Genomic DNA, 14,995 nt, shown 5'->3' with positions numbered 1-14,995 from the left:
AAAATGTAATATAACACCTCATTAGAAACCTTTTTATTCTCCACACAGTTAAGAATTGCTTTTATATATTTTGAAGTGTTTACTTAAGCTTTATGAAATGGCCGTGGAATTAGGGAAATTACAAATTCATGACTGGTCATAAAAATGGGTTTTTTTCAGATCCTTGATGCTTGATTTTTCTTCAGAGTTGGGATGGACTTTAAATATAGACCTTGAGTCTGGTGTTGCATTCAGTTGTTTTTTTTTAATGGCCTGCATGATAAAATCATGAGTATTGTTATTAATATACTGACAGTAACATGATGTCAGGAGATTGGAAGGGAATTGAAGTCTGAAGAATGATAGTATTACCATTCAGAATGATCAAGGCACCTGGAGAAATAATTTGGGGGGAGGGGTGGGGGAAGGCAAATAAAAAGCATGACAGTCAGCAGGACAGACACATGGTATGCTCACTGAGAAATTAGGAGTTTCATAAATCCAGATTGAAGAGGTGGTTTAGTTGGTATGTTAAAGTAATTTTTAATAGACCAGCAAGGTAAGGATTGGTTAGGAATGTAATATTCTTACAAAGAGCAGTAATGAATGAGATGTGTAGAAACAGGTTTTTGAAGAGGTAACCATGGTGTAGTAATGCTTCCGGCTCTCCTAGAATAGTGTGTCTGGGTGAGAAAACTCAGTGCTCTTAAATATACACATGAGGCTGATACATCTGCTGGAGAGATATCAGTTGAAAAAGTGGCAATAATAAATTTAAAAACAAAAATTTGGAAAAAATTGTTTAAAAAAATTACATGTAATTAAATGATAAGGTAATTTAGCCTAATGAAGAAGTGTCTCAGGCAGGGTCATGACATATATCAGCCTTACATGTGAAAGGACACTGCAGAGAAAGAGAAGTACCTGGTGTCTGAGATGAGAGGTAGCAGGCTAATGATTGCATCAGGGATGGTGTCAGGTTGGGGACATGAAAAACTTAATAAAAGTCATGAAGTTATGAAGCATTTGAGCAGATCAGCAAAAGAGAATTTGTAGTCTTTGGCCATGAAGGTCTGTAGGGGTAGATAAGGAATGTGTCAGGAGCAACATCTGTGCAGCTGACCCTGCCCAGGGGAAGCTGGGTGAACTAAACTGACTCCTTGCCTTGTGAGATTCTTTGATACTCTTAAATGCTTCAGTTAATTGCAAATTAAAATAGACAGAAACAGGCATATTTTTCTAATGTGCTAACAGCTCTCTTTTCCTCTCCTTGAAGGTTGAATGTGCTGCTTATAATCCTGAGCCATACCTTGCTGGAGAAACAGAGTCAGATTCCTGTGCTGTGGAACATGGCTTTCTTTGGGTAAGTGTAATCTTTACACTTTACCCAAAGTAAAATCTGAAAGTGGTTGTCTCCTGTTTCTTTCCATTGCTTTTTGTGACTCTCGACAATGTGTAGGTATGAAAGAAATGTTGGGTTGTTTTTTTCTCTTTGTTTATTTGTTTAAAGGGTTAGCTACTAATTTGCCCACGTGATCTTGCTGGTCTCTGTAGGGTGTCAGTTAAGTGTGCGTGATTTGTACAGCACAGAACGAATTCCAAAGTGCTGAGCACATTCAGAAGGGAGTTATGTGCTAATTTGTAACAATTGCTGCTAAAACCCGTATGAGCTTATGCTGTCCTACTGTCTGTTTTCATATTTCAAGAATGTTTTAGCCAAAAATAATCTGTTTAAATCTGCATAGGAAAAAACTTACTCTGCATATTGCTATGACCCCAGACATGCAGATATTCCAGCAGAAAAAAATGAGGTGGATAGAAGCTGTTCATAAAAGGAAAAAAAAAGGCAAGCTAATGATTTCAGGAGCTTTTCTAGTTACCATGATACTGAAATTTAAGGGAACCCTTGCAAATTGAATGTTAGAAATAGCTTTCCTTAGTGACCTTTTTCAAGGCAACCCATATAATTTCCTTTTGTCTTTGCCATTTGTAAATAGTACTTACAAAAACATGCAAATTAAATCTTTCTGCTGCAACAAAATATTCTTTCTTTCTCTTCCCTATTTATTTCGTATAAACAGAAAGAGTTACTATACAAAAGCATGTACTGTACGTGGGTGGATTTTTTTTACTTCTCCCTGGGGAGATCCCTGGGGGACCATTAGGGATCCCTAAAATGTGCAAGTTTATGGACATGTTCATGATACTTAGTTCTGGATCAGGGAGAAATTTAGGCTTCTGTATCAGCAAGTTTACAAGACTCTTTCTTTTGGGATGGAGCATTTCTTTGCAGAGCTGTTACTGTGCAAAGGACAGGCCTCAGCTATATTACCTGTTTTAAAAGAACCTCAGACAATTAGAACACCAGTTATTAAAATAACATGTTGTACACATTACTTACAGGAATTGCATTCTGTAATGTATATACATTTGAGTCAAATATCAGAATAGGCCATAATATTATTCCTGCTTTAAAAACATTTTTTGTGAGTGTAGAAGGCAAGTTTGTATGTATAATGTTTTGATATATCTTGTATTTGTGCTGAATTATTCTCTTATGTCTTAATGCACATATAACTTGAGATGCACTCTTCAGTTAACATTCCAGTCATTCCTTCTTGTACTTGTTCATCTTCCTGGAGACAGGTATCAGTCATGGTCTGTTGTGCTTTTTTTAATTTTCTTTTTTTTATTTCAGATTGGCAGCTGTACTAATCAGATGGGCCAGGTTGCAATAGTCTCATTTCAAAGCTCCAGCCCTAAGGTTATTGAGTGCTTCAATGTGGAGTCACGGATTCTCTGCATGGTCTACATACCAGAGGAGGAGAAGCTGAAAGAGCAAAACAAAGCTCCAGACCCTGAAAATGTTCTTGCAAAAACTTCTAATGTGCCTACTATTTGTCTTGGCATGGAAGAAGGAAGGTGATTCTTGGTTTTGGTGTAATGTGTATGATTTATTGATTAAGTTTGCTATTCTATAGCAAAATTGTGTGAGATACTTCTGAGAAAATGTTTACTTTTTAAAAAAGTATCCAAGCGTTACCCAGTGACCTCAAGGTATCCTTTGCACTTAAATCAAGGATAAAATGCACTCTACAGTATTTAAAATTATACCATGTGGTATTTGAAATTAAAGTAGGGCATCTTTTTGATGAAAGAAGATTAGTTCATCATATCTGAAATATATAAATACTACTTTTGTAATACTATAAGATAATCTTCAGGTATTGGAAAATTTTCAGAATGGCAAAGAGGAGTCCCTTAATCTTCTGCCCTGTCATTTGTGCAGGATTTGTCACATGAAAAAAAAATACTGCTGTTTACTATTGACATGAATTACTTCACTGTCTTTGAACTGATGGCCTACAGAGCCATGATTTGTGTTGAAGAGCAAGGCTACATGTTGTTAATTTATAGGTCAGTTAGCAAACAGATCTTGTTATAGTTACTGAGGTCATAAGTGTGCAACTACATGTGATTTTTGAAGGTGTTTGTAACCAGTATAAATGAAGGAGAACAAAATTTTCCAAGGAAAGTGCCATTTCTAGAAGTCTGTGATTTAATTCCAAATTTAACAGTATTCTTACCATACCCATTGTAACAATCAATAGGAATTGTGGAAATTTTATGTGTAAGTGATGTCTGGTAGTGAGTTTTTCGTTTCTTCTCCCTAGTTCTCCACATAATATATATATATATAGTTTTTTAACTAATTAAAGTTTTAGAAAGACTCATAATAAGGACTTTGAGAAGAATTTTTATTATGTCTCTTTTTTGAATAACTGTTTCTGCAGACAAGATAATATGAATGTGTTGTCATATGTCAATGTTAAGTAATTGCAAGTTGTCTATGCAGACATTCTGGGGTGTCAAGAATTGAAGGAAAACGTCCTCTTTCCCCCAATATTTTATTTTAAACTTCTCTTTTGCATATTCTAGCAAGAACTATGTAAAGCATAATTTCACAGGTCTGTTTCTTCTTGCTTCTTTCTCTGTAGCATTTCTATTTACAAAAGTTGCCAAGGCTCAAAGAAAATTCGACTTCAACACTTCTTCACTCCTGAAAAATCAACTGTTATGAGCTTAACATATAGGTCTCAGTACTTGTTTGCTGGCTTGGTAAATGGAAACGTCTCGATCTACACAAAAGCAGAAGGTAATGCTGCATAGTGATATGATTTGATGGCATCCTGAGGAACTGACATGTCAGTGTATTTTGGCAGAAGTAATTTTCCACTAATGTATTTTCTGAAAATTCTTTGTAAAACTGCTGAACTAGGATTACTGCTCTTTCCGGTACGTCTGAAGAGACTTGTTGGCTCTTTTCAAAGGATAGTAGGAACTTTCATACTGTTCCCACTTTTACCATACATGCATATGACAATTGATTTTCCCCCTTAGCTTAAACCTTGAAGTCTTTAGTGTTGCAATAGTCCAGAAATTTATGTGCTAACAGCAGTACACAGTATTTTACACAGTGCTTATATAGTACTAATACTAATACTTTACAGTATTAAGCACAGTACTTATTTCTCTCAACTACCAAGTATTGGTGTATATGAAACACAGAAATCCCCTATTGGTAGAGATTTCTGTATATCTCATTTAAAATGACAACCCCATTTTTACTGTACAGATGGGATAAGTCTTTCCTATGTGTGCAGTTCATGTGTTTTATGGTTGGCCTCATTTTTCTATTAGCATCCCAGTTGGTTGTTTTCTATCTAGCTAAATAATTGGCTAAAATAATTTGAATAAAGGAGAATCCCAGGCAGTTTTTCTGAACCTCAGCTGTCTTTTCCAGAGCTGGTTCGGGTGCTTCCAGTACATCTCACTAAATTCCCTGGCAGTTCAAAATCAGTGATGCTTTGCTCAAGGTTTGAAACCTTAATTTTAGTGAAATGTTAGCACAGAGACTCCTAATCTTGCAAGGTACAGAGCCAGCAGAGACCTGCCTTGTTTGTGTGAGCTGCAGTAATGATGGTTGTCATGCTTCTCTAAAGAGGTGGGCCCTGTGAACAGTTCAGCTGCATTTGTGTGGCACTGTACCTTGGCTACTAAATCCTACCAGTCCCTAACTGAGGAACCAAACTCAGTATCTGTAGTCTTGGGGTAAATTATGTGTCCACTGTTAGATCATACAAAGAGCTTGTTTGAAAAGGTACAGGATGCTTTTTTTTTCCCCAAGCAACAAAGGATCTGGGAAAAAGTGCTGGGAAAGAGACTTCCTTTGTCCAGTTGTTGTCTTCAACCCAGTAGGTTTCCTGTTGAGCTGTTGTCTCTGATCCAAAGCCAGGCATTAGATTTCAGTTCCATTTAAAACTTTTTTTTTTTTTTTTTTACCACTGAATAGCATTTTTTCTTACTTTGCTTTTGAGGTACAGGAATGAGATCTTGATCCTAGATTCATAATAATTTTGGTATTTCAGTTTCTCTTCATACCTGGGAGAGGTATTAAAGTGAATCTGTCATCTTCTCTGAAAGGTGTTGGTGTATTTAAGCTGTTTTAAGACTGCAATTACTATCATTCAACTTCTTCCAGAAAAGACCACTTCAAAAACACAACTGACATCCTTGGCAGTATAGCTAAGAAAGGATTCATGGGTTGCATATCTACAGAGAATGTCAAAGGTGGGGCAGAGCTGTTAATCAGACTGCATTTCAGTCTGGTTATGTTGCATTGACCAGGATCATAGCATACTCTGCTTGTCTTCTTCTGAAGACACTGGTTTTGGGCAGTGAGATGTTCATAGAGTCTGTCAGAGTCATGGTCACTGGATCTTTGAGATGGGAAATAATGGTATTTTTCTGACTCTTGTCATTTATTCTGGTAATCCCTCTCCTTACTGCTTGGTCAGTGTGGCTTATTTCAGTTCTCCATGCCCCGTGGAAGTTGTGTGATTCAGCTGCTGCCATGTTAGCATCCATCTTCCTTATGTTGGCTGCTGTGGGCATGTGAGGCACTCAGCCCTGGAGGGGTGTTTTTATGAGCACTGACCTATTTACCAAACAAAGGAATCCAAGCAGTGAAATGGGAGGGAGGGGGAATGCAGCCTCTGAGGAGCTTTGTGCAATTCATCAGGAGTGCCTTCTCTTCTGCAGAGGTTACTTTTCAGCCACTTCAGCTTGGGTTTTGGTCTGTCATCATAAAGGAGATTAAGTAAAGATTTTAAAGTGAATGTGAAATATTTGAATTGTGAAATATCTGCATTGCATCTTGATTTGAAGCCTGAGAAGGACAAATACTGTTAGATGCCCAGGAAAAATGATGGTTACAGGATTCTGTGAATGAGAAAGGATAACCTTTCTTCTAGGATGAAAATCTATCTCACAGTCTGTGATAGAGTTGGCATCCTTTTGACTTCCTTCCTGGGCAGAAACTGTGTGGATCAGTTCAGTCACTGAAGCTCAATGCCTTACTCTATGTAATCGGAGACCCATGATTTGTGTCATTTGTGTCATTTACCCAAATAGCTCTAATTCTCAGAGAGGTCAGTGCATGTAAATATCCATGATGCTTGTTTACAAACAGCAAGTGCTTTCTTCTGACTTTCTTCACTAGAGATCTATGTCAGATCAACAGCATCCAGAGTGCTCTTGCTGCAGGAAATCTTGTCTTAGTAGTAGTAAAAATGTAAAGTAGTAAAAAATGGAAACTGAGAAGTCTGTACAGTAAACCAAGGAGCAAATGCCATGTTAGTGGGAGAGTAGGAGGTGCACAACTTCCTTTCTGCAGGGTAGTCAGATTTTAGTGAGACGACTCTGTATCCGTGTACTTTCACATATGAGGTAAAAAGTACCTAAGTACTTTTTAGTGCTTTATGTATTTTAAATACTTAAAAATACATCATTTAATAATTTAATGTATTTGAACACAAACTGAAAGCAATGTCTTGAGGTGCTGATACCATAAAATCTACTTAGCTCTTAAGTGTGAGCTCACATGGTGATTTGGGAAAATATCACAGAACACTAGGGTGCAGGTCAGCTAATACATTAGTTGTAAAAACAGTACCCCTGATAATTATCCTCACTAATCCTTAATTTTGTGTGTGTGAGAAGACTTGTTTTGGGAACTGTGAGACAGCCAGTGAATTAAATGCTGTTCTATACACAAAGGGGAGTGGTGCAGATTGCAAAATTTCTCTTTTGCACAGTTATCAGTCTGACAAATTCTGCCTTTAGTGTTTGCCTCAGGTTGCGTTAATATTTCCATGCAAAACATGCTTAGAAGAGGTTAAGGGAAAAGTGTGTGGTATTGTCTTTGTTTAAAAAACATAACAAAACCCCTTTGTGATGATTGCAGACAGCCCAGCAGATGTGTTTTGAGTGATGTAATAGCAAAAAAGGTCAGCATGTGTTTGGCTTCCATTCACAAAAGTATCTTAGGAAAGGGAAATCACGATCTTTATATAATATAGGTGTATTGTTCCTGATATACTGGAGTCAGTTCCAGCTTCCTTTCTCCTAGACATTGATATACACTTCCTTTTCATAAAGTCCTGTAAAGAGTACAGGAGAGAAACAGGAAAAAGAAAATAAAAACTCAGAATTATTGTGGCAGAAAGTGGAATTATTATTATTATTTTAGTAGTTCAATAAGAGTTTGGTCTGGTGAAATAATAGCTGAAGCAATTTTGGCCATGCACAGAACAGAAGAGACTCCACTGGTAAGAATTAGGGAACTCTGAAATTGATCAGAAGTTTTGATTACTTACCTGTCCGAAGAGGCTTTGTGACAGTAATCAATGGAGCATTTTCAGAGGATTAATATCAAGGAAAATGACAAAAACTGAAAGGAAATACAAGAGTAAGGGAAACAGTTATAAAAGTGAAGGAGTAGCAAGTCAGTTGACTGGTGAGGTACCTTGATGAATTTGGTAAGACCCTTTTGTCCTCTGGCAAATTGAGGAAAGGAAGAATATGTGGAATGTAAAATGCTGATGTCAAAGTCAGAGCTTGAGTGGATCCATGTACTGCTCTAACTTGTCTGAAGAGTGGATTTCTGGCATGTGACTGCCACTTCAAGTAGACATTGTGAGAGGTATTGCTGTGAAAAATAAGCAGTGGTATTAAGCTGATAGGGAGAGGACTAGAGTAGTGATACTGAAACAGAGATAAAATACTGTTGTCTTTGCAGTGTCACATAATATTCATCACCAGAAATATGTTGGCATTGCTTTCAGTCTTACTTGTGTATCTCATGCCAGGACCTCGGCACCACCCCCTGTATAACTGTAGGAAGAGCTCTGTCAGCTATTTGGCTTGAAGAATTTGATGCATGTGGGAGAAAAAATGAGTATGCATGCACAGTGTAGGACATTCCTAGTTACACATTGTTTAGAAGAGCAGGCCTGAGGGTCTCATCTTATTTTCAAGTGATAAGGAATGTGCTAAACTTTTGACTTCTGTAGGTACCGTTTTACTCCTCCACAGTGCTGGGTTATGTACCACGTGATGGAAAAAATGTTTGTGCTCCACTGCACTAATGAACCAAGACCTGCTGTTCCCAGGGCTGTGCTGGCAGCTCTGTTGAAAGCATCAATAGTGCTGCTAAGCAAGAGAGGAAGCTGACAACAAAAACGCTTGCTCGGTTCAGCTTGACTGAAAGCATAAAGGAAGGCAAGACTACTACAAACTTTGAAGAGACTTTCTGAGGAAATGAACTATATGTTAATAGGTTATCTCATATGAAGATCTGAGTGCACCAACTAATTACAATTTTTAAAAGTGCTAAATATTTAAAATATTTATAAATTAATAATAGGAAGCCTATCTTATAAATCATTGTAAAATAATTTTGCTTCCTTCATTGGGCTTTGTGTAAACAAACCACAGTTTTATAACTTTCCCTATAAAACCGACATTGTTTTAAAACTTCTTCTATTCACTCAGATTTAATCAGATGGGAAGATAACTATTTTTTTAAATTAATTAAAAAAATAAAAACATAATAACAAAATGCACTACTGGAAATAATGTCCTTTTTCATTGAAGTCTTAGAAATATTTTATGAGAATGAGAGACCTTACTTTGATGCAGCTAAACAGCCTGATATATGCATTTCAAGATACTGTTCAACACTGGTGTATAAACTATGGCATGTAGCTTCTGGAGAAACATAAGTTACAAAGAGTATTAAAAATAGTAGCATAACACAATGGCATAACACATATCTATTAGTATAAAATCTGTCTTTGGTTTTTTTAAATACTTATCTAATATGCAAATATCAGACATCTTATATACAACATAAATATATGACATCTAATTTCCAGAAACCTCTGTATTAATTTCTATCTTGACCCTGTTCTCGGATTTTGTAGAAACATCTCTTTCCTGCAAACAGCTATACCTGCAATTCATATCCTCATGAGAGATGCCTTGAGATTCTGTTGGTAAAAGTTTTATCTTGGCTTCTATTTCTTGCTTCTTTTCTCTTTTGCCAGGAAAAAATAAACCTATTTTACTCCGTAACTAGCAAAGGATTTTATAGCATCAAACAAAGCTATTCCTTATCTCTTTTGTAAGTGCTGTGACTAATTTTAAGTACCTGGATAGTGCCAGTTGTTGAAACTACTCACATAAGCATGTCTTGAATCTGCAGGTGTTTACACAAGTCAGATAGAGATAATGCTTCTTTTCCCTTTGATTTTAGAAGCAATGGACATTGGATCAGACAGATAACATGAAATAGCCAGTGTCAAACATGAAGTCTGTGCAGGGAGGTATTGAACAGGGTCTGCTGAGATCTGGAGAGAGAGGCAGGAAGAGTATTATGTTTTCTTCAAAGTATGATTTTGTTGGTGTTAAACCACTTGTGAGCTGGACACAGACTTGATAAGTACTTTTGGAGATGGATGATAAAGTTCTTGGTCAGCAAAATGAAGTTGTGATCTTACTTTTAGCCAGCAGCCTGTGGTTAAAGCATTTACAGAAGTATGTTGCATTATCAGGCTTAATCCCTTGCCTTGCTTGAGTGGATTTTTATCCATTCTTTCCACTCTCAAGAGATTTCCCTGGCTGACACAAAATGAAAGGAGATGCACAGGGCTTAATTTGTCCTCCTGGTGCCATTCCACTTTGTATAATTAATGAGTCATTCACTGAGGCAGGGTCCAGAACACAGCTGACACATCCTTTGAATACTGTTCTAATTACTAGACCAGAGAGTGTCCCTCTACCCTTTTTTCTCCTCTCTGTCTCAGGTGCTGTCTGATCTAGAAGATATCAGTGTTTGCAGTAGGAAATAAAAAAGCACCAGAGAATAGCCTTATCACATGACTTGGGTCATAGGGCAGAGTGATAGCTTTGGATCTTTCCTGGGCTGATACATCAAGTGGGATTTCAGGCATTTTTTTCAAGAAATTGTGGTAGACATGAGGCCTCTATCTCACCTTCTTTATATGTCCAAACCTATGGAATTCTTAAACTGGATTGTCAAGTACTGTGTTAACACACACACCAACAGAAAATGGTTTTGTGAGAACTGAGTTTTTTAGCTATATATGTTGAATCAGATATTCATTACTCAGATGGTATTTATAACATTGATAGTATTGAAAGCACTTTCTTACGTTGATGGAAATTGTTAATAAGGCTTAATGCTTAGTCATCTCAGGAGTTACATGGAACTCCAGGGCATAAAGGTCCAGATTTAAGAAAAAAAAGAAGCACATTAGATGTTTGAAATTTAATTTGAGCAAAATGTAAATGAGTCCACAGTTGGCATCCTGAAAAATCCTTTTTTTCCTGTTGTTTCAGTATCAGCTATGCTTTATATATAAATTAATATATGCTTTGAATGTATTTAAGAGAAAGACTTGTCAAGTTCTATGAACTTTTGTTTTATATTATTGGTTTTTTCAGTGTGAAAATATAACTAGAAAAGATAGCTTTTTGCTCAGCATGTCTGCTCCTTGCCCAAACGAATAGTCCTTATCCTTAGGAATAATGTAGCAGAATTATCCTGGGTTTATCCCTAGGAATGGTGCTATGTACAGATTGTTGTTAGACTTCTGCAGTCAGCATCCCTTGCACAGTGAAAATTGTGACACACACGTGTGCAGCTTCCCTCTCTGAAGGCTCTGCACTGCCTGCAGTGCTTGCAGCAATCAGAGTAAGGGCAGCTTCAAGTTTAGAATTGAATTTGTGGGTAAGGTGGCTGCTAAAGAATGGAAACTTTTCCAAAAGTTTGTTTATTACTAACAGTACATATGAGTCATAGAGAACACAGTGACTCTGACATTACTGGGAGAGTTTGCAGGCTAATAACTGGAAGCACTCTTCTCAATGCAAACTAAAATAATGAAAATTATTTTGACAGCCTGAAACTAAATGTCACTTCTACAAAGATGCTTTCAGAAGAGAGGCACATCCTGAGAATGACTCAGCAAAGGTTGTATCTCACAGATGACAGAAATTTTGAGAATTACTCCAGAACTGAGGCTTCTCATTATTGTTGTTGCTACTGTGATTGGTGAAGCAGGAAATTTTGTGCCCCCATTCCCTAAGCAAATAATAGAAGATGCACTTGTTTTCAGGAGGGAAAAGAAAAAAATTGTACTTAAGTGCTTGCCTAAAGATGTGTTTACTTTGGTCTCATCAATCAAAATTTAAGTGGTTACTGAGTTGAAACCAGTGTCAGAAAAGTAAACAACTTTTCTGCAGCTTGTGCAGGAGGAAGGCTTTTCAATGAAGAAATGGTGCTTTTTGAAATATTTTGTCTCAGTGTAAAACCCAGTTACTTTTAACAGAATTTTGTATTATTAATAAATCATAATGTATAGGAATGTCATCTTTGAGACTATACGCAGTGAGCACCTAAAATATATAAACTAATATGAAAACATTAAAATTATTATTGAGGGACTTAACATGTCAATTTATATGTATAAAAGAGAAAGCTACCACTGTTTCAAGAAGCCTATGTTGCTGGTTCTTAAATTTGAGGATAAATAATCTCCTAGTCCTTGTTTCAAAGAGATGGCAATTGAGAGTGACCATAGCAGTAGGTGGAAGCACGCAGTTCTTACCAGAACCTCTCTGAATAACTGATTGTGCCACATGCATAATTTAATTTAGATCTGCTAAATGCTGTCCAAAGAAAACACTGTGGGTTTTATAATTAGAGGAAAAAGTAAGAAAAGTGAAGGTATGGCACAAGACCAAGTTTTAATTTCTTCTTTTTTTTGGTCTTAATTTCCATCTTAATTGAAGCATTTGGTAGTAGGATGGTACATTCCATCAAAATGCTCTTAGAGAGTGAACTGCACTCATTACAGCTTACAGTAAAAATCTTCCTGATGACTTTGCACATGAAGGATGATTCTGTCCTAGTTAGAAATCGATTCATCTTGAAATAAGTTGGCTGTGAGCTCCTTCTGGGTTGGAGACAATTGTGTCAGCCATGGGTTTCTGACTGTATTTCCTCTGGAAAGGAAAGCAGTTGAATCAGAACAGCAATATGGTATTCCTGAATTATCATTTAATCTAGATAAAATTTACTCTGTTGACAGTTATATGAGTACTTAGGTTTGGATATTCTCCTTAATGTTGTTTTAGCCTTGCAGATTTACCCTGGAAGCTAAAAGTAATCATACAGAAATCACAGTGTAGCCTGAAGTGGCAACTTGCAGAAATTCAAGCAGTGGACTTTTCAGAACTGTTTTACAGCAAAGGTCACCATTTGGTTGTGTATAACCTTTCTTCTTTTTTTATTGAAGATGGGACATGGAACACAGAACCTCAGAAGATAGTTAAATTGGGTGTTCTGCCTGTTAGAAGTCTGCTTGTGATGGAGGAGACCATTTGGGCTGCATGTGGTGGACAAATTTTCATAATCAGCACTGTGACGCATTCCATAGAGGTAAACGCTTTTGAAAGCATTGCTCACCTATTATGCTTCAGGGTATAAGTGGTGAAATTTTAAAAATGGAAATGTGTTTAAGAAGCATCATGATTCAGGAAGCTTTTTATTGAATGTGGTCTCAGTTCTTTTAAATCTCACTCCCTTAGTTTGTAATTCTGCTGTTGTGTTCTCTGCTGATGTCTCAGCAGACCTTGCTGCCATTTACCCACTGGTTTCCATAAGGTGCTTGGAAATGATAGGGTATTTGGGGCAAGAGATTTTCTTAAAAATTAAATCTGAGGTAAGGCAGCAGAGAACTGGGTGCCTATAGGCACATTTCATGTTAATTACAGAAAAAGGTTTAACTAAGAGACTGCCTCTATATAGTTAGATGTTACTTGTACCTTATGATAATTTCATAATATATTTTTTCAGAGTTTTACTTCTCGGTGGCCTACAAAAATTTTATTTGCATAAGAGCAGTTTCTGATGAATAGTCACACAAAAGCCAGCATTTTCAGAATGAGAGAAGAGTCTTAAGGGTTCAAACTCACATTTGTGACCACATTTTCCAGAAAATGTTAAGCCCTTATTTCTGTCAAAATTACAGCTTTCACCAAAAGAATATCTTAGTAATCCAAAGTTAAGAGTTGATGAATCATCAGGAGTTCAACCTCTCCTTCAACCTACAATAGAGTGTCACTGAATTGCATGATGTTTACAGCCATGAAGTTTTTTTCAAACAGGAGTCATGATGAGCTCACAGCCTCCTTCTTTGTGTGCTTTGTTGCTGCATTTTTTTCTTTGATGGTCGTGTTTTCTCCCAACAATTGTCTGTTTGGTACAATTGATTCTGTGAGTCACTGTCATGGGTTTGCAGGGAAATAGCTAACATCCTAATTTCCTCTGTCTTTTTCTGTGTTTTCTGAGAGATTTGTTTCATCCAGTAAGATGCTTGGACTACATATTCTCCTACTTTGTTTTTCTTTAAGGCTTGTTTTGTTGGTAGTTTGAATGGTATGATTAGGGAGAGATTTTGGATGAGTGATTTGGATAGGTGCTTAAAATGGACTTTTGTTAGTTTCATAGCCTCTGGGATACATAGTTGCTATTCTACAGACTTTAGTAAAATCTCTCAGATTCTCACTAGGAAAACAGTAAGAAATCACAGCCAGGTTCTTCCTGTGTGAGGCTGAGTACATACAGCCAGATTTCTGTAAATAGGTTTGGCAAGTCTGGCCTAATTCTGCAACACAGCTCTCCCCAAGTCTGGTGGTATGGCTGCAGTTTGGGTTATGCTGGGCTGTTTTGGCAGAGGAGAACAAACCTAGAGTTAAACAAATTTTGAGGATTAAAGAATGTTTAAAGCTTTCTCTGTCATAATACAGTAAAATGTCATGGACTGCAGTGTTGAAAACAGAAGTTTGGAGACATAAAATAACAAGTACTCTACCAATATCTCTCAGACATGGCAGTTTCATTTCTCAGCTGTTACTACAGATTTTGCTACAAAAGCATCACAGGAGGTTTCTTCTCATTTCTCAACTAAGCCATCTGTTGTATTCAGAGCTCAGGTTATTATGGGTCTATTGCACACACAATAAGTGCTGCAGCAAGTAACATATAAGAAATGGTGCATATGGGTTGAGTAATGTTTTTTCAATATAATTTTGTTCAAGAACATGATGATTTTCTGTATGTCTGGCTGATGGTCATCTTTTTAATTTCACACAAATATCCATGTCATAGTGTGTCATGTTCCTCATAGAATTGGGAATGAGCAATGATTTTCTGTTGCTTCTTTATGGGTATTAAGACATACTGATCTTTTTCTCATCATCTCACCAGATTAAAAAGGTCATTAATGTTTTCAGTATGGCTGCCTACTTAGTGACCTGACTGGTTTTGATAACTTCCTAGGTTTATGTTTCCAAAAGGGATCTGCTATGTTGTCCTTCCCATGTTCACTGGCAATATTGTTTCAATATTATACAATATATGAGGCAATTTAGACTCTGTCTATATCAAATATTTAAACATCTGAGCTGCCTCTTCCTTACTGTGAAGAGCAGAATATTTGCTATGAGGGGAAGCAGGAGCAAGGAAATGTTTATTCTCCCTCTGTGCTCTCTCTCACTGAAGGTTAGTTGTAATGATTTGACTCAA

The 14,995-nt window shown here is 36.8% G+C and overlaps 1 protein-coding gene across 1 annotated transcript in view; it reads left to right on the top strand.

The window, feature by feature from the left end:
- Positions 1 to 14,995, top strand: part of ARHGEF10 (Rho guanine nucleotide exchange factor 10) — a 58,889-nt gene that overhangs the window by 27,738 nt on the left and 16,156 nt on the right. The window contains exons 9-12 of the mRNA XM_005426390.3: positions 1,256 to 1,342; positions 2,678 to 2,901; positions 3,978 to 4,135; positions 12,705 to 12,847. Of these exons, the coding sequence (XP_005426447.3) occupies positions 1,256 to 1,342; positions 2,678 to 2,901; positions 3,978 to 4,135; positions 12,705 to 12,847 (612 nt within the window). The remainder of the gene's footprint in view (positions 1 to 1,255; positions 1,343 to 2,677; positions 2,902 to 3,977; positions 4,136 to 12,704; positions 12,848 to 14,995) is intronic.

Source organism: Geospiza fortis, unplaced genomic scaffold (genome assembly GCF_000277835.1).
Source record: "Geospiza fortis unplaced genomic scaffold, GeoFor_1.0 scaffold56, whole genome shotgun sequence".
Classification (NCBI taxonomy): Eukaryota; Metazoa; Chordata; class Aves; order Passeriformes; family Thraupidae; genus Geospiza; species Geospiza fortis.
Note: the sequence above shows the minus strand (reverse complement) of the source record. Positions and strands in the feature narration are given on the sequence as shown.